Source organism: Cervus canadensis, chromosome 24 (genome assembly GCF_019320065.1).
Source record: "Cervus canadensis isolate Bull #8, Minnesota chromosome 24, ASM1932006v1, whole genome shotgun sequence".
Taxonomy (NCBI): Eukaryota; Metazoa; Chordata; class Mammalia; order Artiodactyla; family Cervidae; genus Cervus; species Cervus canadensis.
In genome coordinates, this window is record NC_057409.1 from 24,163,826 (window position 1) to 24,188,998 (window position 25,173).

At 40.1% G+C, this 25,173-nt stretch overlaps 1 protein-coding gene and 1 non-coding gene across 3 annotated transcripts in view; one reads left to right on the plus strand and one right to left on the minus strand.

Moving 5' to 3' along the window:
• The window catches only part of FARSB (phenylalanyl-tRNA synthetase subunit beta), a 68,355-nt gene that overhangs the window by 32,753 nt on the left and 10,429 nt on the right, over positions 1-25,173 (plus strand). For both annotated transcript variants that reach the window (XM_043445037.1, XM_043445038.1), the window contains 2 exons: positions 112-229; positions 12,623-12,778. In XM_043445037.1, coding sequence (XP_043300972.1) covers positions 112-229; positions 12,623-12,778 — 274 coding nt within the window. The remainder of the gene's footprint in view (positions 1-111; positions 230-12,622; positions 12,779-25,173) is intronic.
• Positions 15,885-16,075, minus strand: LOC122426982. The gene has a single exon (XR_006265326.1). It is a non-coding gene; the product is annotated as a U2 spliceosomal RNA (small nuclear RNA).

A 25,173-nucleotide genomic window follows, 5' to 3' on the forward strand; every position in this document is an offset into this window, starting at 1 on the left:
GGATATTTAGGCATTGCATTTTCCAAAAGTATCTTCCTGTGAGACCACAAAGTCTTAAACTAAACATTTGATTCCTATTTGGTCAGTGCAGTTTCCCATCTTCTCCTGCAGGTGGCACGCACGACCCTTCTTCCTGGCCTCCTCAAGACCATAGCTGCCAATCGGAAGATGCCACTTCCTCTGAAGCTGTTTGAAATCTCTGACATTGTAATAAAAGATTCTAGCAGAGGTAAGAATGAGTCACCTTTGATTTGTATATTTAAAGCATTTTTTTATTATGAAAATTTCGACTATATATAAAAGTAGAGAAAATAATGTGATTTTTTTTTTTCCCCTGTGATTCCAGCACCCAGCTTCAACAGTTATCAACACACACGTGGCCAGGGTTCCTTCATGTCTACTCCAACCCACTGCTGCATATTAGAGTAGTGTAAATCCTAGACACCATGTCATTTCAGCAACAAACACTTTAGTTTCTGTTTCTGAAAGATAAGGAGTATCACTGGTTTGGCTTTTTTTTTTAATAACCTAACTCCGTTACTATATTTTATCATTAAATATCTAACTAGTGTTTGAATTTTTCCAGTTGTTTCATAAATTTAATTTTCATGACTGATTTGTGTGAATCAGTCCAAACAAGGGCCAGATACTTGACTGTAGTATCTCTTATTTTTAATAGAAAACAAATTTTAACTGAGTTTAATAATATTTATGAAGAGCCCTATTAAAACCTCAACCTGAAAAGCACTACGGAGTACTTCTTTTTTCCTTATGTTGTGATTTATACGTGTATCATTTTGACATACTTTTTTTTTTTTTTTTTCATTTTGACATACTTTATATCTTACCATTCTGCAGTTATTGTTCCTATCACTGTTGTCCAGTGATTATAAATCTGTTTTACCAGTTTTTGCTTCTTTTGAGTATGGTCTGAACTTGTTAGTACAGCAGGTTGCTTCATCTAGTATTTGGAATATAGTGGTTATTTAATAAATAAGTATGTAGTAAGTACTTAAACCTGATTGCCCAGAAAGCCAGTCTCATTCAGACTTCTCCATGTCTTCAACTTTGTATCAGTTTGACTTGACTGCTTGGAGCTGTGTGTATGGCATCTCTTGGTGAGCAGTGCCCTCAAAGGACTAAATTACTGCCAGTGTTTCTTTTGAGTCCCTGGATTTAACCGTTGAAGTCCCAACAGTATTTATTCAGTCTACTGCAGATTCTGCAAAATTCACAGTGTGTTCCTTTGAATCAGTTCACAAAAGAAGAGGCCTTTTCCTCAGTTTCTCCTGAAGAGGACAATATGGCATCATTCTAACTACCAGAAAGTAGTCAAGAACCGCTGACTGTAAACCAGCCCGTGTTAGGAAATAGATAGTACAGAGGTACAACCACCTTGACTGTCTGTGGCGGACTGTCCATCGCAGACCTTCCAGCTAAAGGCTGGATTCCATCTGCTCCCCAGTATGTAGCCTGTTTTCTTTAACAGTGTCACCAGGCATTTGTATGGTGCTTTTCAAAAAAAAAATTTTTTTTTAAGGTACTTTTTCTTTTTTGATTGTTAAAACATCTCTGAGGCAAATGAGACAAAATATTGTCCCCATTTAATATGCTGGAAAATTAAGACAAAAAACTGGTAATTTGCTCAGAGTCACTTAAAATGAGGAACTTAGGGCTCGGGCCAGGATTTTGGTCTCAGTGCTCATATCCTTAGAGAATAAAAGTTCATTTTCATATCCGTCCCTGTAGAATTTTCTTTGTGTGATAAATCTGCTGTAACAGAAAAGACATCTTCAGTGCCAGCTGCAAATAGTTTTGAGGGTTCTTATTGCCTCTAACCATCCCTTGGTACAGATAACTGAGAATTTGTTATTATCCCAATGTCAGTTTTTTCTGTTAACTTTGACTTGTTATCTATCATACTAGTTCTTTGAGTTTTATGTTGTTTTCATCCTTGATGATCCATTCATATTTCTAAATATTCGGGTTAGGTTAATTACTTGAGGTTTCCTCAAAGGTTCTGTAATACTGTTTCAGCACCAGGCCTCTTCCCTAGTAGCAGAGGCTCCCTGCCGGGCTTCCTGCTCCCAGGCGGGCAGCTTGGAGCCTGGAGGGTGTGAGTGAGAAGCCACCTGCGGCCCCACAGTTGCAACGGGGAGGCTTTGCCATAGGCGTGGAGCATTTCGCTCCACTGCAGTGCCGGGTAGGGTGCCTTTTTGGGTTTCTTTCTCTCTGTGTTTCTTGGGAAGGCCCCAAGGCCCATGCATGGAGAGGTTGAAAGAGAGCTGTTCTTAAGTATGAGTCCCATAGGCCGTCATTGAACAAATCACCCTGGTGATGATTCAAAAACCCCATCCATATGCGTACTTTTTAACTTGAAGATTTGTATTTCTGTTGCACTTTTGTTTCCTCAGAAAGAGTAGTTCTCTCTGCAGCAGACCTCTCTTACAACTGTGTTTAGTTGTGATCATTCTGCTTTGTTTTCCACATCAATCCGTTTTTTAACTGATACACTTTGGTCTTCTGTCTTGCACCATTATGGTTTATTCTTTCTCCTTAAAATTTTCTGTCATACCAATGGCATTCAAGGAATAAGAAGAGGTACGTGTGTTCAGTAGGTCTACCATCTTGAAAACATAGGTTTGCTTTAATTTATGTGGAGTGTGTTTCCTGTTTACGTAGGCCTGGATCCTGTTTCATAGCAGAAGAAGCTTTTCTGGTGGATTATTCTCATTGTGGACCTGTGGCCTCCCTGTCTGTCATCTGCTGTGCAGGGAGGACTCTGCAGGAGAGGCCGCCTGGCTCCGCAGGTCCAGGAGCTACTCTGCAGCCCTCATTTGAGCCCTGGTTCTGCCATTTGTTGTTGTTCTGCTGCTAAGTTGTATCCAACTCCCTGTAACCCCATGGACTGCAGCATGCCAGGCTTCCCTGTCCTTCACTATTTTCTGGAGTTTGCTCAAACTCATGTCCATTGAGTCAGTGATGCCATCCAACCAGTCTCACTCTCTGTCATCTCTTACCAGCTGCTTAACTTTAGACAATTTAATTTTTCAGTGCCTCAGTTTCCTTATCTGTACAGTGAGGACAACAATAGCACTTTTTTCATGAGATTTGTTGTAAAAGTTAAATGTATTTTAGAAAGTTGCAGCCACGTAATAAGCACTGTTTAGTATGTGCTCTGTCAGGGTATTAGCAGTCCCTAAGGCCAGATACCTAGCATCTTGAGGTCTCTGGAAATTTTGAGAATGAGTTAAAAATTGGCTGGTCATTAAAGGGTTAATACCACCTTGCTAAGACAAGTGGGACTAATTTTTATTCTAACTTTTGACTTGGTTTTTCTTCTGTTGTGCTTTTTTTTTATTTAAGGAAAAGAAAACCCAAACACTGTGGGAATTTAAGAAGGTTGTTTTTAAAAAATTAAAATAAAATAAAATAAATTAATCAGCCCAGGAAAAAAAAAAAAAAGAAGGTTGTTTTTTGAGCAGTTTATCACCCACTTCTTTTCAATGAATTAGGCATATGTTTTTACTGTGTCTCAAACCAGGAATCTTCTCTTTTGGATTTACATTAGCCATTTCCTCCTAAATAATGAAACAGTTTTGAAGAGAAAAAAATCTAGATCATGAAAGATAAAATGGTAGAGCAGTCTTCCAGTTAACTATGAAAATGTCCCAGATTTTCACTGGTGAGGGCAGTACTCAGACTATTGGTTGAAAAAAGGTGAAGGTGTGTGGGAAGAGTGGTCAGGACATTCTCATTCGTTTTACTGCTAGAATGTATTTTTAAGTTCCTTTTCTTCACCAGGGACATGCTTGGAATGACAGAAAGGTAGCCAGCCTTGAGACAGACCAGTGAGAACAGTTTTTACAGATGGTGCTGCAAGGGAGTGTGTAAGACACGCTGATCACACAGAGAAGGGAGTGACAACTGCCACTAATTGGTTTTGTGACTTTAGGGGAAACCCAGCACTCTCAGCATCCTTTCAGTTTTGTGTAGCCAAGCATATCTTTCAAGATATGCTTTCCATAAATGGAAAGGGAGTCTATACTGAATTCAATATGACTCCCACAAATTCTATCTGACCTGTGTTCCTGTAAGAGTGGATGAAAGTCCCTCAGTCCCTGTTTGACCTCATCAGACAGTTTCGTATGCCATTGTGGACTTTCTCACTGGCCATGACATGAGGCTGGCAGCCTGCCCAGTGAGAGACTTGGGCACCCTCCTCAAGTGTGAGGGTTTCCACTCTAAGTCAGACACACTCCTGATCTGAAGTTGCAGCAACATTTAAAAAAAACTTAGTTCTGACTCTAGGGACTAAGCTGATTTATCCTTTTTATTGGGCAGAGTGATGTGGGTCTCTGAAAGAGAAGTTAAATGCAGACTCTGCTTTGGAGTAAATTTTCAGCTTTATTATAACAATGAAGTCCAGTAGAGACTGAACTGAAGCCATCAGATCAGACTGCCATGTGACTAACTGGTCTTTTTCAGTTGTTACATTTGTCTTTTCAGTGTGGAGGAGAAACTGCAAACAAAATAGTAAAAGATTACTTCAGGGGAGCAGTTGTGGAGTGGGATTGCTAACCTTTGTGCCCACAAATGCAAATATATTTTGCCAAGTCCCACACTCTGGCCTTTTATTAAGTGCAGATTGAATTCTGCTTGTCATAGTTTATTCCACAGTGTTCCTTGAAGCTGCCTGGATGCCTCGAAGCTCACAATAATGGTAGAGAACAAGGGTTGAGCCTAGGTTTAAAAGGAATGATAGAAGGAAGACATAGTTTGACTTTGTAGAGCAAGTATATAGGGTGATTTACATTTAGCATGGTATGGGCTTCCCTGGTGGTCCAGTGGCTAAGACTTCATGCCCCCAATGCCGGGGGCCCGGGTTTGATCCCTAGTCAGGGAACTAGATCCCATGTGCTGCAACTAAAGAGTTCGCATGCTGCACCTAAGACCTGGCACAGCCAAATCAATAAATACATTAAAATATTTTTTAAATGAAACATTTATATTTAAATAAATACGTTTAGCATAATGTCATCATCCAGTTGTCTGTTGACATCTATCAGTGATAATCATATTGTGCCTTAGTTTAAAGAATTTGTGCTGTGTGCTTAGTCATTCTGCTGCTACTAAGTCACTTCAGCCGTGTCGGACTCTGTGCAACCCCATAGACGGCAGCCCACCAGGCTCACCCGCCCCTGGGATTCTCCAGGCAAGAACACTGGAGTGGGTTGCCATTTCCTTCTCCAGTGCGTGAAAGTGAAAGTGAAGTCGCTCAGTTGTGTCCAAATCTTTGTGACCCCATGGACTGTAGCCCGCCAGGCTCCATGGGGATTTTCCAGGCAGGAGTACTGGAGTGGGCAGCCTTGCTCTCCTCCAGGGGATCTTCCCAGCCGAGGTTTCCTGTAATGCAGACAGATTCTTTACTGTCTGAGCCACTAGGGAAGAATTTGGGGGTCTACTATTTATTCCAGTAGGAGAAATGGGTTAAAGGCCCTTGACCTGAGGAAGGGTCCAGTTACCTCACTGGCCTCAGCAAGGACACTTGCTCCAAACTTTCACTTCTTGCTCAGACCATTCCTCCCTCTGCAGAGCATTGCTTTAGTCGTGGTAGGACTGCATTTCTCTGCCCTGCAAAACTGCTGCTTAAATAGTACCTAAACCTTCTCATTCTCCCTGCGGCTTTTCTAAGTCAGAGAATGCTCTACATCTTACCCTGCTTAGTTTGGATGTGGAAATCCAGAAATTTTTTTTTAAACTTTGGAAGGTGATTTTTTTTAATCTTTAATATATTTAAGATTCTTGTCTGTTCTGCTCCCTGTACCACCATGGCTCCTGGAGCATAGCTGATTCACTGTTCTCCTATGATTTGGTTCGGTCCTTCTGTTTGCTGTTGGTTTGCACCCTTCATGTATCTGTTCTATATTATAACCTACTGAAATAAAGGGGCCCAATCTTTGTAGTTTTTTCTATAATTCTTTACTTGATAAAAAGCTCAATGAAAGCATTTTCATTATGAGCTTGTAAAATACTTCAGCTCTGAGAAATTGTTCATTAATTCTGCAGTCATTAAATATTAAGAGATTATCTAGTGTCCACATGTGGAATGTGGCTCTCTGAAGAGAGCTTATGTCATCAGTCTGGATTAATTTAATTTTACTACTTTATATTTTTGGCATGTAGAATTTCCAATTAATAATTCAAAAAGTATGGGTGTAGGGTACATTGACCTTAACAATATTTGAAGTAGCATCATTCACATGTGTGATGGCATCTTAACTGTGTAAATAACATCATTTTTAATATAGAAAGTTATTTTAGTACATTTGGCTCAACACAGTTAAGATCGCCTAACGTGACTATAATGTGCTCTGTCATGCGTTGAATGTTGTATTTTTTTAATAGATAAAAATCCATTCCAGGTTCATGTTAATGAAATAAAGGCCAACCCACAAGGATGTAACTTTTTCCTTCATGCATGGAGAAGGTCATAGTTTTTTCCTCACATTTGTTTCTTGGCCTTCAGCATTATTTGAAAAAGATAAGTCTCTACTTCAGTTCTGTAATATAGAAGTGCTTTAAGGAAAATTGTTCTTAGGTTTTATTATGTTTGTTTTTAAAATTGAAAATGTATTTGTAATATCTTTAAGAACTTTCCCAAATACATACTTTTAAGAGTAATTCTATTTTCACATTAAAAAATGAAACCACGTATCCACCTTTTCCCAAATCCTACTCCTTTAATTAGTTGCCAGACATTCTATGCATATTTTACTGTGTGTTTTACATTTTTGTGTGTAGCCACAGATCCAAGTACTTCTTAGTGTTCACACAAATAGAATTATGCTTTTTCTGTCTTGTTCTTTACTTTTGCCCTATGAATGCATTCTGTCTGCCTCATTGCTAGTTGTGTGTGTGTGTGTGTGTGTGTGTGTTTTCTTTATTTTTTGGCTTTGGCATGTGGGATCTTAATTCCCCGACCAGAGAGTGAACTCATACCCCGCTGCATTAGAAGGTGGAGTCTTAACCACTGGACCAACAGGGAAGTCCCCCTATCTCATTGTTTTTAATGGCTGCATAGCGTTCCATTGTGTGGATATACTGTAATTTATTTACTCAGACTGTTGTGATGACTTTAGATTGTTACCAGGTTTTTGCTAAATACATCTATTGTAATGAGCATCCTAGTACCCTTATATGTATTTTTTGAAGTTGGTCAGTCCATAGGTATGCACATTAAATGTTTGCTATTTGTCAAATTGTCATATTTGACTATTGTCAAATTCTCTACTAAAAAGAATTTTTTTTTAACACAAATTTGCAGTCCTATCAAAAGTGCGTAAAAGTTCCTGTTCTCCCACATTGGATATAATTTTTAATGGTGTATGTCTTAATGAGATTCTTGTAGCTTCTGTGAATCATTAGGCCTACTCTGAATTTCTTCTGAAGGTAAGTAAAATTTGCAATATAAGCTATCATCTCATGGGTACCACCAATATTAAAGAAATTTGTTGGATGGAATAAACTAAGATCAAGATGATTTGTTTTATGTTCTGAGCGTGGCCAGACAGTTATTCTCAAGCTCAGTATCAGCCACCAGTTGTCCTGGGAGCTTTGTTGGTTTCCCAGTAGGCTTTCTCCTAGTATCTTCATTTGGGCTTCTCTCTGAACGTGGGAAGAGAAATGGAAAGATTGACCTGGAGACTCTGTCCTTTTCCATTCTGTGCCATTTATGATAACTTAACCTAACACCCCTAATTTGTTTTTAATCATTCGTCCTCGGGTGAAAGAGAGTCTACACTAAGCAGAAGCCTGTTCTAAAATTTGAATTGTATGCAGTAGTCACTTACTAAGGGACTTCGTGTATCACTTTTTCCCTTTTTTTCTTCCTTTATAAAATCATCTGGCATGTTCTTGCAGCTTCCAGAATTGTAGCAGCTACCCCTCCTCTGGGTGGTTTAGATCAGCCTCTCCAGGCAGTACTTTGAAGTCTGGGAAAGACACTGGTAATTTAGGCTGACATACTTGGCAGGCCCCTTTAAAAAGCAGAATTGTTTGATGGCATGACACAAGAGGTCTGTTAACTGAGTTATAAAGAACTGAGCATTTCCAACAAACCCTAGTTTTGGCATGAAATTTAAATAGTTCTTATTTTATGGCAGGCAGGCAGTGAACTTCCTGTGATGTAATATTGTCCCTCAGTGCAAAATCCTCGGAAGTGGAAATTTTTACTAAACCTAGCAGTTTCTCCAAGACATTTCTGGGTGGAAGTGAGTATGTGGTTATTTTCTCTTTCAATTCAATCCAGCTAATTCAGAGGAAGTATTTTAGCAGGATGTGATGAAGCAGGTCTAGAGGGACTGGTAGCACCTGGAAGAGGTGTGAAAAAACAGCCCATCAGTGGTGGGGGCTGCGAGAGCACACCTCGTCAGCGTTTGATCTAGTTCTTATGGTGGGCTAAGTATAAAGCCCTGAAATCAGTGGCCTTTCCTAAAAATACTGCGACATTGAGTTAAAAAATAAACAGCTTATTACTGTATATGTATATGCTGCAAACATCCTGAAACCTTTCTTGAGTGGAGTATAATTTTTTTGGTCCTATATTTTTATCCTAATTTCATTATTCTCATCACCAAAATCAGTTTTTTGTTTTTTTTTTTTTTAATTCTAAGTCTTTAAACCAGATGTTGTTCCTCTTATCAGAAAGGCAAGTTTTGCATAACGTGGAGATCAGGACAGAAGTATTCCAAGGCAAAGGTTACCGAAATAGAGCTTCCAGTTTGTGGTACTGAGCTCTCTGAATGGTGGCATTACGTGGGGCTCTTCTCTCACGGCAAGAATGGGGCTGCAACGTAGTTTCAATACGTAGCTGTGTGTTAAAGTGGAAGCATGTGACACCAACGAATGGGTACCACATGGCAGAGATACCCAGGAGCAAGTCCGTAATATGAAAGGGATAGGTTAGTTCTGTTTCATTGCATTTTTTTCTCTTCAAGGGGAAGTGGGGCGTGGGGAGAGAGAGAGGGAGGAGAGGAGAGAGGAGTGTGTGTGTTTGTGTGTCTATGTGTCAGTGTTCAACAGAGCAGTCATTCCCCTCATTTTAATTAATGCATGTGGTTGACTAGTGAGATTTGATGCCTGCCTGGGTGTAATATTAATCTTTATTCTGACACCTTCGATTATAGCTTTTAGGTAGCAAATGTCTTTATCTGTGCACGTGGAAGTGATAGAGAATGATGTCGGCACAGTCCTGACTCTCCAACATCATCTGGCTCTTGGGCAGACTTAGAATGTGGCCCCTGTCTGGTCCTGGCCTTGTTTAATTCTGTGTATGCTTTGCTTTCTTTCCAGGCTTTATTTATTTATTCAGAAAATAATCATTGAGCAGTTAGTCTGTGCAGGCCCTATGCTGGCTCTGACCTCTACCCTCTAGGGTTACCTAGAGTAGAGTGCTTTGAACATAGTGGGTGCTAAGAAATGTTACATGGCAGGGAGAGTTATTTCTCTATGTATGTTCAGTCCAAAGTTTAACTTAGAATATAATTTCCATGAGTTACAACACTGATGATGGCTAGAAACTTTAGTTAACTCACTTCCAAAAATAAACTTATTTCAGTTGCTTAACTAAAAGTCTTAAACCTGAAAACTTTTGAAATCTGTTTAATATATCAAAAACATTTCAAGAATGCACATCTTTGACTACACTAATTATATTCATACATACGTTTGCGCTTATACTTTCTTTATCTTCATCTAAATCCTTTAGAAATTTCTTCTAAATCCTTCAGAGATTTAGAGATTTCTGCTGTATAGTGGAGAGGGTATGGGTTTTAGAGTTAGGCAGTCCTGGTCCAGTCCTGGTTTTGTAACTTATTAGCTGTGTAATTAATTACAGTTAGCTCCAGGCAGTTAGCTTGACTTTGGGCAAAACCTTTCTGAGTTTTGTTTCTCCATTTTAGTTTTTCCTGTCCATTTTATGGTACAATAAAAACCTAGCTAACACGATTGTCTTGAGAATTAAGATGACAAATAGGCTGATAGCTGCCAAGTCCTGGCACATAATAGATAATTCGTTCATGTTTTCCTTTCCTTTTACCATTTATGGACTCATTTTTATATTACTTTCGTAGTAAAACACAATGTATTGAAATATTCATTTGTTTACTTGGATATCTGGAAGGCAAAAGACATTGTGTATTTTGTGTGGATTATGGCTATGAGAATAAGTCTGTGGAAGAACTTTTGCTCAATACATGCTAATATGAAGCAGCTTTTTATTGTCAGTTTGTTCCCCCAGATAGACATTAATTTGTTCTTTTTCTAATTTAAAAGGTAAAATGAAGCCATCGTTCATTGTTTGTGTAGAGCAGCAGTCTCCTCCAGGATTTATTAAAGGGCCACAAGTGTGTTTATCTGTTAGAAAGTTAAATGATCTCCAGTGAATTTGAGTCTGTCTTTGTATGCTATGCATTTCTTTATTAATAAATTAGTTTTAAATTTTTCTAATCATCACTACAGATACAAAACAGTTCTGTCACGCCCCAGACCCACAAGTTGTCCCACTGTAGTCACATTTCCCCGCATCTCACCCTGGGGACCACTGCCTTGTTCTCTGTAACCTCGAGTAGGTGCATGCCAAGTCACTTCACTCATGTTCAACTCTTTGCGACCCTGTGGATTGTAGCCCTCCAGGTTTCTCTGTCCATGGGATTCTCCAGGCATGAATACTGGAGTGGGTTGCCATGCCCTCCTCTAGGGGGTCTTCCTGACCCAGGGATCAAACCTGCATCTCTTAAATCTTCTGCATTGGCAGGCAGGTTCTTTACCGCTCATGCCACCTGGAAAGCCCTTTCTGTTGCCTTAGTTTTCCCTTTTCCAGCTTGTCACATAAATGGACTTACATTGTCCACTTACATTGCCGTATAAAACTGGCTTCTTTTCATTCATCTTAGTACCCTTGAGATACATCTAAGTTATCAAGACTACCTTATTGCTGAGTAGTATTCCATTGTAAGGATGAACCAGTCTGTTATCTAGTCATTTGCATTTTTGCAGTTCTTTTAAAAATATTGCATTTGTGGGACTTCCCTTGTGGTCTGGTGGCTAAGACTCCACATTCCAGTGCAGGGGGCCCAGGTTCAATCCATCCCTGGTTAGTGAACTAGATCTCACATGCTGTAACTAAGACCTGGCAAAACCAAATAAATAACTTTTAAAAATACCACATTTCACAAGTTTGTTCTGATTTTCAAAGTAGAAAAAAATATACTAATCAAGGAAGCTTGGAAAATAGATAAACTTAAAAAATTAATCTTACCCAAACATTACCTCTGTTAACATTCAGGTACATTTCTTTACATACTTTTTCCTGCGAATGGAATTTTTTGGCTTGTGGTTACATTCACATAGTTGTATCCTTCATAAATTGCTATTTCTTTTCATACTTTAATTGTGATGTGTACATGTGACATAGTTTAAAAAGGTTATAAAGCAGACACTGGTTTAACCCTCCAAGTTAAGAAGTGAAATGTTGCCAGTGTCCTAAGCTGCTTGTAAGACCCGTCTCTGTCGTTATCACCTTCCCTTTACCTGCAACAGTCACTGTCCTGACTTTGATGACAGTCACTTCCCTGGTAGCTCAGTCAGTAAAGAATCTGCCTGCAGCACAAGAGACCCGGGTTCCATCCCTGGGTCGGGAAGATCCCCTGGAGAAGGAAATGGCAATCCACTCCAGTATCCTTGCCTGGAAAATCCCATGAACAGAGGAGCCTGGTGGGCTGCAGTCCATGGGGTCACAAAGAGTGGGGCAGGACTGAGAACTAACACTTTCACGCCCTTATTTGTTTCATAGTTTTCCAACCTGCATATACTCTTTGGACAATGTGATTTGGCTTTGTTTCTTTTTTGAACTTCGTGGCCTCCTTTTTGTTTCATTTACTATTTTAAGTATTTGCTCTAGCTCTACTATAATGAATCTTCATAAAGATGCTTTTTGGAGAAGGAAATGGCAACCCATTCCAGTATTCTTGTCTGGAAAATCCCATGGACAGAGAAACTTGGCGGGCTGCAGTCTATGGGGTCACAAAGAGTTGGACACAACTGAGTGACTAACACTTTCACTTTCAAAGATGCCTTTTAGCTGCATAGTATTCTGATGAGTGATTGTGTTGTAACTCTATGTAGCCATTTCCTAATTTGGGTTGTTTCTAATTTTCACTGTTGGAACTAATGCTTTATGTAGAAGTAATAGCTTTCTGTATGAATCCTTTTTTTGTATTTAAGATTATTTCTTTTGGATAGTTTTCTGCCTTAAAGAGTATTAAGTTTTAAGGCTCTGAAAAATGTTGCTAAATCCTTTACCAGTTCATACCACAATGAAGCCTATTGTTCCTGGGCCAGCCTTGAGGGATTTCCATACCTCCCCCGAGTAAAAACACTTCAGGAAACTTGATGGTTGAAAAACCATCTTGTCTTTCTGAGGTTGATTGGTTCTCCGTATGTTTACTAATCGGTGTCCTTTTTTGTTGATTTTGCCCAAGTTTGTGTTGGGGTAAATCAGCTTCTTAGGTGACCTCAGCGTATCCTTGTGACCATTTCTTTTTTTTTTTTATTTTTTCAGATGTGGGTGCAAGAAACTACAGGCATCTCTGTGCTGTTTATTACAACAAGAATCCTGGGTTTGAGATAATCCATGGGCTTCTGGATAGAGTCATGCAGCTGCTTGACGTGCCTCCTGGTGAAAAGAAGGGAGGATATGCAATCAAAGCATCAGAAGGTGAGACAGATCCATTGAGTCTAGAGTCAGCGATGCCATAACGAGGAGCCCAAGCCCTATTTGTAATAAAACTTTTTGGCTTGATGGGGGGAATGACAGGGAAGTAGGAGATAGAGCTTCATATCAATTCAGTCCAGTTCAGTTGCTCAGTTGTGTCCAACTCTTTGCAACCCCATGGACTACAACACGCCAGACTTCCCTGTGCATCACCAAACCCTTGTCCGTTGAATCGGTGATGCCATCCAACCATCTCATCCTCTTCTCCTCCTGCCCTCAATCTTTCCCAGCATCAGGGTCTTTGCTAATGAGTCAGCTCTTTGCATCAGGTAGCGGAAGTATTGGCGCTTCAGCATCAGTCCTTCCAATGAATATTCAGGACTGATTTTCCTTTAGGATTCAATGGTTGGATTTCCTTGCAGTTCAAGGGACTTTTAGGAGTCTTCTCCAACTCCACAGTTCAAAAGCATCAGTGCTTCGGTGCTCAGCTTTCTTTATGGTCCAACTCTCACATCCATACATGATTACTGGGAAAAACTGTAGCTTTGACTAGACAGACCTTTGTTGGCAAAGTAGTGTCTCTGCTTTTTTCCACAGTTCAAAAAAGCATCAGTGCTTTGGTGCTCAGCTTTCTTTATGGTCCAACTCTCACATCCATACATGATTACTGGGAAAAACTGTAGCTTTGACTAGACAGACCTTTGTTGGCAAAGTAGTGTCTCTGCTTTTTAATATGCTGTCTAGGTTGGTCATAGCTTTTCTTCCAAGGAGCAAGCGTCTTTTCTTTTCATGGCTGCAACTGCCACCTGCAGTGATTTTGGAGCCCAAGAAAATAAGTCTGTCACTGCTTCCACTGCTTCTCCATCTTCTTGCCATGAAGTGATGGGACCAGATGCCATGATCTTTGTTTTTTGAATGTTGAGTTTTAAGCCTACTTTTTCACTCTCCTCTTTCTTTCACTTTCATCAAGAGGCTCTTTAGTTCCTTAAATCAATTAATTGTCCATATTTTCTAGAAAAACCTTTTTTTCCTCCAGCATTTTAAGAAAATGCTTTTCAGAGCTCTTCCAGCACCACACAGTATACTTTTGTTCCAGCTGAGTGCCGGTAACCTCTAGTTACTGGCACCGTCAAGCCATGGCCAACCCACAGTCCTAACTGGAAACTGAGAGAACCTCAACTCATGACTTATGCTCACAGCCACCTATGTGAAGCCTTTAAGGCAAATGGAGAAAAGGGAGAGAGAGTGGAAGTTAGGCTAGCTGAATGGTATATAGACTCCTAACATGCTAGTTTCTTGTCTGAGGAATTCTGAATTTTTTGCTTTTCATATCCCTATATCTTGAATCGGTATATTTTGTTAGACGAGATTCAGAAAAGCTTGAAAGAAACGTTTTACCACTTTATTTCCACTGTTTACCTGACAATCTTATAACTCTTTGGCATTTTAAATTTCTGTTGGAAAATTCACTTTTTCTTGAAGTGTTATTTAGCAGTACTTGGTAGTGGTCTGAGATTTGGGGGGACATATTTTTGTTTTCCCCTTAGATTTATTTTTCTTAGTCCTCAAAGATAGTTTTTCACTATTGGTTATTTATTTATGTTTAATTTGGAAACTTATTTGAAAATGCAATAGCCATAAATATCTGAGCCTTTTTCAGTTGAAGATTTGTGGAGTTACGTAAATTTTTTTTAACAAAATTGAAAGATTACATATTGCAGGGAGTTAGGGCTCTCTGCCACACCTCTCATTAACAGTCGTCCAGTGAAGATATGTATTATGCTTATAGAATTTTAAAGTGTTGGAACTGGGTCTTGGAGTTCATCAGGTCCAGTTCCTTAGGTGGACAAGTGCAGGAGCCGAGGACAGGCAGGTTGAATGAGTTGTGCTGGGTCACACGTGTAGAACCCAGGGCTCCTGCCTCCCAGTGTTCTGTCCACAGGGCCAGGATGCCTACCTTTATAGTGGCTTTCCGCACTCATTCACCAATTGACGCTTCTAGAATTCTGCTTGAAGTTCTGGTCATCCATGTTAACAGCAACCCGAGAGCTGATGTAACACTTTTTTTTTTTTTAACCTTCTATACAATCTCTTCTCAGAAATTTTCTATTTCATATAGAGATGAACTGGATAAAAATCTGTTCTCTGAAACAGATTGTGCCACTACATGAGATTAATTTTTTTTCTTGCTTGAAAGGTTGCAAAGATCTACATGGAAAATTGAAGCTTAATTTGTTGTGCCTATGACACTTTTATATGTAACTTTTAGACTAATGATGTTTCTATAAGCCATAAACCAGTGTCTTAATATAATGACTCTCCAGCCTCAGTCAGTTCCTTAGACGTATTTCTCAGAAGAATCTGAGCTCCCAGTTGAGAGACAGGCTCCATGAAGACCGAGTAAGTAGGATCCAGGTCCTGCTGTCAAGGGACCTACAGGGGCAATGACCATTGCCCAGCAGCTCTCACACCTTGCTGCTAAGGCCAGTGCCTTGACGTTTCCAGAGAGGGAGATGGTGTGGCTTCTTCAGGGTATCTGGGAAAACGTTAGTGAGTTTCTGGGAGGTCACATGAGCCTTTGAACGAATAGGTGAGAGATGGGAAGCAAGGCAGACCATTAGAGCAAAGCCAGAAATGATGGGAAACAAGGCCTAGTGCAGTTCTATTTGACTCTAGGGTAAGGAAGAAGCTTGGGACACAGTGTCCTGAGTGCTAGGATAAGGAATGTCAGCTAACTAACTGGAAAATACTGAAGCTGCTGCTGCTTCCCCTCCCTGCCTTTAAGTGAGTGATATGATTGGATCTGTACTTCGAAGGGATTAATCTGGCAGCAGTGTGTAAGTTGGAAGGCATAGAGAGTAGAGGGGAAGAGCGTGGTGGAAAGGTTAAGTTATAGTGTATTTTAAAGCAGTGAAAATAAGACTTGAACTTGAATGTTGGCCAAGGCTATACCAAGGAGAAGCCTGATTTAAGAAACTTTATGAAGGTAGAAGCTACAGCATTCGGACAAGTTCCACTGGGAACCTTTTGTGCCACTTGGAACTCTTATGATACAGCCTATGTATGTTAATCTTTTTTTTTTTTTTTTACAAAGTTTATTCCCCCCAAAGGGAGGTGCACCGTTCCTGGAAGTACTGCAATACCAGGTCGATGCGTGGAGTGGACGGAGCAAGCTCCTATTCCAACTCCTAATTCCAAAAATCCATTTAATATATTGTCCTCGGATAGAGGACGTATCAGATATTAAACTGATAAGAACAGATACTACACTTGATCTTAGCCAAAAGGCCGAGAAGCGATGTTAATCTTTTTTTAAGTTCTATTTTTAATATTCTAAACCTGTAAAACTATAATTTTAATCCTTACATTTTTTAGCATCAAGACAATATAATACTTAATTTTTTTAACATATAGATATCTGTTTTGGTTTGGAGAGTATGTGTTAGAAGTTGCATTCATAAACTGTAACCACTTATGATGTGGTTGTAGATCTTCATGTTCAGTGTTTTAGCCAAGTTGTTATTGCTGTTTGATTTTGTATGAGGACAGAGGCCATATGTGTTTTTCTTTTGAATTTACTTTGGCTCTCAGAATATTATATTTTATTACATTTTGATTATCTAATAATAAGCATGATTACCTTTTTTTGTTTTTTTAATCTTTTTTTCTGATTGCCTTTTTTTTTTTTTTTTAATAACGGTCAAAGAAACTGACCTAAAGAAGTGCCATTGTCAAAGTAAGTCAGCAGTAAAGTTGGTAGAAGTTCTTCTTCTAAAATTTCATATATATTTATCTCCTGAGTAAATTTCTACATAGGAGTTTGGTTGCTGAGGCATGTTTAGCTGTATCGTTTCCTCAGGTTTATTGTTAATTGCATATAGTTTTTTCTGCTTCAAGAGAAGGTCTTCCGAGTATCAAAATGTCAAGTAGAAACAGATGAAGAGCTACCGTTTCCTGCCATTCTTGATCACTGTGCTGTCTTCTGTTACTCTGGCATATGGTTTACCTTTTAATAATTAAAAGTCCCTGGTGGCCCTGCCATTATAATTGAGTAAAGTCTGGTCACCAGAGAGCCATGCTAATGTCAGTTCATTGGCAGGTGTACCCAGTCTCTCTGTGTCCACTAGCGAGCACCACTGCCTGCCTTTCATGCCGCTTTGTTTGGTGGCAGGGGGGAGCAGACTTGATTCCTCTCTGAGAAACTTGGCCCTGTCCATTGTGAGAGAAATCTGGAGACTCATTTCATTGATCATCACATTGATCCCAGGGAGTTCTGGTGACATTGCATGTAACCTTGCTTGATGCAGGCAGCAGACCTCTGCCTCCCCAGAGTCTTCGAGAAGCACTCTTGAGGCCTGTGACTGCAGCCACAGTTAGAAGCCATGGGCGCTTAGTCTCACATAGATTTTATTTGCTGAGCACCATGGCAGTTAAGAACACAAAAGGAGCTAGGATGTCAAACTGCCAGTAAAATAAAGACAACCATTGAGTGGGAAAAAAGAAAGCAAACCTTCAACCTTTTGAATCCGCCTGCCAATGCAAGAGACGTGGGTTCGATCCCTGGGTCGGGAAGATCCCCTGTAGAAGGAAATGGCAACCCACTCCCGTATTCTTGGCTGAAAAAAATCCCATGGACAGAGGAGCGTGGTGGGCTACAGTCCATGGGGTCAGAAAGAGTCAGACACGACTGAATGACTGAACAGCAGAGCGCTGTGAGTGCCTCAGACATCTCATGGTGTTCCACTGGCATCAGAGCAGGTCATTACAGCATGTGTATACACTTTTTTCCCCAAACTTCTTCCCCTCTGTTTTTGTGGTTTGTTGCAAACTAAATTATGTATGTTAAAATGCATTTATCCTTTTCAAAAACCACTTCTGGGCAAGGAAAATTCCCAGCATTTTTGTGTTTACAACAGTTATGTGGTCCCTGGGCAAATTATGGTGAAAATCACTTCTTATAGAAGATAGTGGGCTTTGTGTGTGATTGGCTGCGTTGACTTGAGTGTGTGTGTGTATTTTTTCCCCTTTAATTTGTTACTTTTTCAGTTTTGTTTATTCACAAATCTATGGAAAACATCAGTTTAACCTGAGAAAAGATGGAAAAACAGAAGTTTTCGTACTTTTAGTTTTGACAGTTCTAATTTTCATGCTGCTCAGAATCCATTTTGTGAAATGAAAAATAACCTTGCAAGTAATAGGCACATTTAATCCTGCACCATATGTACTTACAGAGGATATTTAGATACCTTCTGTTAGTGTCACCTAATGATCCTTGACTTGACCTGTAGGTCATGACCTTTTCCCTCTTTCAGGACACCTGGGAAAGATTGCAGATGCTAAAAAATATGGGTGAAATTGTGACGTCTCCCTGGTCTTCACACTGGTTTTTAGTGTAACATGAGCTTGGAAATACATGAGAATCGTATATATCGAACAGTTTGTTGGAGTAAAAGTGTTCCATTTATAGTCCAATTTATACAAGATGTCTAGACTGGAAGAAGGAGTGATCTTTATGGCATCTCCAAATTTTTAGTTACTGTCAGCAAAGACTGTTAAGGCACCAAGTTTAAATGAAAAAAGGTTTGGAAGTTTGTAAGCTTCTGACCTTGTTACTCTGTGTAAAAACTTGTCCTTTGTCCTCTGATTCTCTACTTTTTTGCATCCTCGGATTCTCTACTTTTTTGGTGTTGGAGTTAGGCTTTCAAATACTGCAGTTTTTGTTATCTTTGTGAGCTTTCTTAAGAGCAGTATTAAATGCATCAGCAGGGATCACCCCACATCCAAGCAGCGGGATGACATGGGGCCAAGGTGCTCATAAAAGCCTCAGCTGTGATCACCGTTCATGTAGTCCTGTGTTTCCTTTGTTTGTTTTTACTTTTTATTTATTTATAGAAAGTGTTCTTTTTGGCTGCGCTGGGTTTTCATTGCTGTGAGAGCTTTTCTCCAGTTGGGGCAAGCAGGGGCTACTCTCTAGTTGCAGTGTGTGGGCTTCTCATTGTGATGGCTTCCCTTCCTTTGGTCTGAGGTTCTGAATGCTGGCTCAGGAGTTGCTGTACACGGGCTTGGTTGCTCTGAGGCATGTGGGATCCTTCTGGACCAGGGATCGAACCGCATGTCCCCTGCATTGGCAGGCAGATTCTTAGCCACTAGGCCATGAGGGAGGTTGTGTTCTTGAGCGTGCTTGTTTGTTTCCTTGCCTCACTCCCTCTTATGCGTATGAGGCAAAGTCTCTCCACGCACGCGCAACGCCCCGTGCTGTTGGTGAGCCGTGGTGCCCACCTGACAACTCAGTGCTCAGTGCTGAGGTGGGTGCTGCACGCCACGTCCCACCTGAATATCGTCGGCTCACTGTCCCATCTGATAGACCTTACTGAAACACAGTGTATCTCAAGTTCTTTTTATTATCAATCCCTTAAGCAACTTTTTAGACTTTTTTCCTAATTGCCCCTCCATAAAATGTTAATGTGTATACAAGAGTATAACATTAAAAGCTATGCAGCAGGTACAAAGTTAAAGTTTAGTAGTTTTTTCATGCAAGCTGCTAGGCTTGAAGGATCTCAGTTCCCCGACCAGGGACTGAACCTGGGTCGCAGCAGTGAAAGCCCGGAGTCCTGACTACTGGGTCACCAGAATTTTCTAATTTAACTCTTGACTTCAAAGTACTTACTTATTCTTAACCCTGAACTGAATTTTAAAAATAAGGTTTATACTTTTTTATGTATGAAGCCCAGACATGTGGACTGGTGTGCTGCAGTCCATGGGGTCATAGAGTTGGACACGACCGAGTGACTGAACTGAACTGAAAATGTTAATACTGCTGGTATACTGCATATTTATTATGTACTATGTGAATATCTGGGCTTCATATATAAAAAAAGTATAAAATTCAGTTCAGGGTTAAGAATAAGTAAGTACTTTGAAGTCAAGCGTTAAATTAGGAAATTCTGGTGACCTAGTAGTTAGGACTCCGGGCTTTCACTGCTGCGACCCAGGTTCAGTCCCTGGTCGGGGAACTGAGATCCTTCAAGCCTAGCAGCTTGCATGAAAAAACTACTAACCTTTAACTTTGTATCTGCTGCATAGCTTTTAATGTTATATTCTTGTATAAATTGTAGTGTATCAAATTACATATGCCAGTTGGCAGTTGATTTAAATACATAACTGTAACCAAAATTTTTTTTAAAAAAAATTCAAAACTCACTTTTCCAGTGAAAGTAAAACACTTGAAAAATTTCTTAAAAAGTATTTTCAGTGAATTTAGCTTTTCCTTGATAAGAGAAGATAACTTTTAATTAGCTGGTAGTCAGGTGAAAGTGTTAGTCGCTCAGTCATGACCAACTCTGCGGTCCCATGGACTGCAGCCCGCCCGCCCGACTCCTCTGTCCATGGAATTCTCCAGGCCAGAATACTGGAGAGGGTAGCCATTCCCTTCTCTACGGGATCGTCCCAACTCAGGGATTGAACCCAGGTCTCCCACACTGCGGGCAGATTCTTCACCCTCTGAGCTATCAGGGCAGCCCCTGGTAGTCAGGTATGTTGATGTTTTTTCAGTCCAGCACTTGATGTACTTAATGATGTGTTGCATAATAACTTTTTAAATTAGAAACTGTTTCTATTTACTTCTCAAAGCCTGAGCTGTGTGCAGAAGCTCTCAGGATCATACATAAACGACATACAAGGCAGCCGACGGTGACTCCTGGCACATGCAGGTCACCTCTTAGCATGACCTCCAAGTTGAGCACTCGATAGTCTTCCAGTGACAGGACCTGAGCCGTCTGTCACCATGGTTAAGAGCACTGGTCTTGCACACGTTAGCTATGTTTTCCACGCCAGTGCTGCTCCCGTGAAGCCCAAGATAAGCCAGTGAGACGAACTGAATACTAAGGAGAATAGTTTTGTTAAGTAGGGTTCAGCTTTGGGGGTCTCTAAACCATTGTAATGTAAGATTGTTTTCATACCTGCCTCCCCCACCAAGAACCAGTTTTCATCCCCCATTGAAAGTGTGTGCTGTGACTTACAGTGTACTTTGGAGTTACTTCAGTTTAACTGTATGTGCTGGGCAAAAAAGAGAGAAAGGTATTTTTGTTTAACACCGTGTTCTCCTTTTTTTCCTGCTTCTTAGGCCTTGGCCTCCACTGTTCTGTAGAAAAGGCTATGGCCCAAATATAAAGAGCTGCAAAATAAATTCATTCTGCAGTTTCAGCGACCCAAATCCCAAAACTTGAGAGGGTTTTTAGGGTGATTTGTACTACTCAGGTTTTTTTTTCTTTTTCTGTTCTTTTCCATTATAGCTTATTACAAGATACTGAGTATAGTTCTCGGTGCTATACAGTAAATCCTTGTTGTTTATTTTATACATGGTAGTTTGCATCTGTTAATCCCATACTCCCAGTTTATCTCACCACCTTCCCCTTTGGTAGTCAAGATTGTTTTCTTTCTCTCTGAGTTGGTTTTGTGAATCGGTTCATTTATACTCTTTTTTAGATTACACATGGGATAAAATATTTGTCTTCTCTTAGTATGATATTCTCTAGATCCATCCATGTTGCCGCAAATGGCATTATTTCATTCTTTTTTATGGCTGAGTAGTATTCCAGTGACTTCATATGCCACATATTCTTTGTCCATTTACCTGTTGATGGGCACATAGGTTGATTCCATGTCTTGGCTATTGTAAATAGTGCTGCTATGAACATTGGGGTGCATGTATCTATTTTAGTTAGAGTTTTGTTCAGATATATGCCTAGGAGTGGGATTGCTGGATTATATGGTAATTCTACTTTTAGTTTTTTAAGGAACTTCCCTACTGTTCTCCATAGTGATGTACCTGTTCGTTTTTCTCCACACCTTCTCCAACATTTACTATTCATAGACTTTTTGATGGCCCTTCTGACCAGTGTGATGTGATACCTCATTGTAGTTTTGATTTGCATTTCTCTGCTAGTTAGCAGGGTTGAACATATTTTCATGTGCCTGTTGGCTATCTGTATGTTTTTGGAGAAATGTCTGTTTAGGTCTTCTGCCCAATTTTATTGGGTTATTCATTTGTTTGTTGTTGTTACTGAGTTGCATGATCTTTTGTATATATTCAACATTAATTCCTTGTCAGTCACATTATTTGTAAATATTTTCTCTCAGTGGGTAGGTTGCCTTTCCATTTTGTTCATGGTTTCCTTTGCTGTGCAAAAGCTTCTGTAAAAGTTTTGAAACAGTTACAAGCTTATTAAAAAAAAAAGCAGATGCAGGACAAAAAACTTTTTTCTGAACTGTTTGAGAGTAAACTGCCAACCCATACCCCCTTAATACATTAGTGTGTATTTCTTACAAACAAGAACATTGTGTAACTCCATAACCAAAATATAGTCACCAAAACCAGAAAAATATCTTTTATGTTAATGTTAACTCCATTTAATCCTTACACCTTGTGCAAGTTTTATCAGTTATCCTTTATATCAAAGAATCACTTTAGCTGTAATGTCATGTCATTAGCCTCCTTCTGGAGAGTTCTAGAATAGTCTCTCCTTGACTTTCATGACCTTGACACTTATTTCATAGTGTGTCCCTCAGTTTGGGGTTGTCAGATGTTTTCTTCCCAGTAGATTCAAGTTAGGCATCTTTGAAAGGATGTTTTAGAAGTAACGCTGTCTTCTCAGTGCATCCTGTCAGTGGCACCCAGTGTCTATTTATCTGACAGCTGAGGCAGTTAACTTTAATCACTTGATCAAGCTTGTGTCTACTGAGCTTATTTACTTTCAACTTATTCCTCTCTCCCTTATCATTAATAAGCATTTTGAGGAGAAGAGCATTGAAATTATGTAAATGTTGTTCCTAATCAGTCTTCCTATTTGTTTATCTATCTCAGTACAGATTCATTATTCCCTGTTTCATTCAATGTATTTTGTTCTTGTTGTTCAGTTGCTCAGTCCTGTCTGCCTCTTTGCAACCACATGTACTGCAACATGCCAGGCTTCCCTGTCCTTCACTATCTCCTGGAGTTTGCTTAAACTCATTTCCGTTGAGTTGCATGCAACCATCTCATCCTCTGTCACCCCCTTCTCCTGCCTTCAGTCTTTCCCAGCACCAGGGTCTTTTACAGCGAGTCAGCTCTTCGCATCAGGTGGCCAAAGTATTGGAGCTTCAGCTTCAGCAACAGTCCTTCTAATGAGTATTCAGGATTTATTTCCTTTAGGATTGACTGCTTTGATCTCCTTGCTGTCCAAGGGACTCTCAAGAGTCTTCTCCAGCACCATAGTTCAAAAGCATCAGTAATCCAGCACTCAGCCTTCTTTATGGTCCAACTCTCACATCCGTACATGACTACTGGAAAAACCATAGCTTTGACTAGATGGACCTTTGTCAGCAAAGTGATGTCTCTGTCTCTGCTTTTTAATATACTGTGTGGGTTTGTCATACCTTTTCTTCCAAGGAGCAGTGTCTTTTAATCTGTTACTTATTCTGATGCTCATGTTGTCCTCACTTTGGCCAGTGGGAATCCCTTCAAGCTGGCTTCTGTGTCCTTTTAACATGTTCCTATTATTCTTTATTATTATTAGCACTCTCTTACTTTGGGCATAAGAGGATATTCCGGGCTTATCTTGAACTTTCCATCGTCCCATTTCTCCATCCTGGTTCCTTTTGGTGGGGAGTGGTGTCTGAAAGCCACGTTAGGCTTCTAGGTGCACACAGACATACCTGTATCTACTCATTTACTCCTGCATCTGTGTGTTTTGAAAGCCCTAAGCCCATGTTAACACCTCCGTCCCGGGTCAGCACCCTAGGGCTCATTACAGTTTCCTCCCTTTCGTGTTTACACCTGACTTCTCCAGCAGTGAAACACCCGGTTCCCGTGGTTTGTAATTTTTTCACTTACTTGCTCATTGCCCCAGTTTGTAACTGAACCCTGTCTTGCACCCTGAGTGTCTGCCTGGCTCATCACTCACTCTCAGACTCTAGCGGCCCCTTGCCTGCCCACTTGTGGCTGTCCCCTCTCATCTGTGGGTGCCCTCCCCGCCCCCTGTAGCTCTGACACCCAGTGCCCACCCCGAGTGTGGGGATCTCTGCCTTCCTTGGCCCCTTTAGGGCTAGATTATTCTGGAAGCGGGAGGAGGACTTTGTGAGCCTTGAGAAACTGTTCTTGGCAGGGAGGCTCTTACTAAAGTGAAAGGGAGAAAGTAGTTATATATGGTGGTGCTTTTTTGAAAGTGGGTTATAATATAGGAGATATATTTCTGGGCTCATCTTATATAGTTTCTGCCTCAGACCTGGAATCCGCTATATCGCCAAGTGGCCCTGGTTCCCTTTAGTGGGAAATCAAATTTAGATCATAATCTAGGTGCTAAGGTTGCTCATTGCTACTGAGTGAGTCTTTGTTTCTAGGACTTTTTAAAGTGCAGAGCTGAAGAAAACCTTTTTGTGAAAAAAAAAATTCTGTTTTTTAAAGAAAAACATTGATTTCATATGGACAGTTTCAATTTATATTTAGGATTAGAGGATTTTTATTTAATATGTTGGGCTTTATAAGGTTTGTTTTTTTTTTTTACATTGAAAATCTTGGTTCCTGATGAATTTATATTATTACTCTATCCATCTTTATTCAGAATAATATCAGTTATTATTACTAATAATATAATTATTAGAAACAGTTTAAAGCTTTATCTTCAGTTCTTTTTGTCCTTAGAACATAGCCTACGATAAAGTACATTTTGACCATTATTTTCCCAGTATTAACAGACAAGACTGTAGAAGCCTTAAGCAATGCTTGCACTGGTATTTTGTAAATCTCATATTAATTCAGAGTCTGCTTCGTTTAAAAATGAGAAATACACATTTTACTGTGGACTTTGGGGCAGTGGGGAAGCAGAACCTTGATCAGACATCTGTTAATATCTGTCTTCTCTGGAGTTTCTTTTATCTGTCAGCACATTTCTTCTGCCCCGTTAGGCTACCTTTAGAGAGATAGCCTTCTGTATATTACGTCATTGCAGGAATCCCACAGATTGACATTCATTTAAAGCATCCCTGATGATTTTCTATGAATGACAGGCAGACGATCTGACTTCATCCAGGCAGGGCCCTATTGTGGTTCTGATCTTGATGAATTAGTTAGCTTTACCGTAGTGTTCATTGGCTGTGGTCTGGTCTCCTGCTCTTGAGAAATAAATTGTAATAGTCACTTGGGTGACTTGGACAACCTGTCCCCCTCCTAGAAACATTTCCAAGCACCCACCAGCCCTGGGTGGTCGTGGATCAGGGTCAGGAATGTCCTCGTCCTGCCGGGAGTTCTTTGAGGCCAGATAGGCCGCATGTGGAATGGGCAGTTTGTCTTCAGACCCCAGCCCTCCAGCACTTACAGCCTTGGTGACCCTGCCTTTGTCTTAGGTTTTCCTTCTTCCATTCCT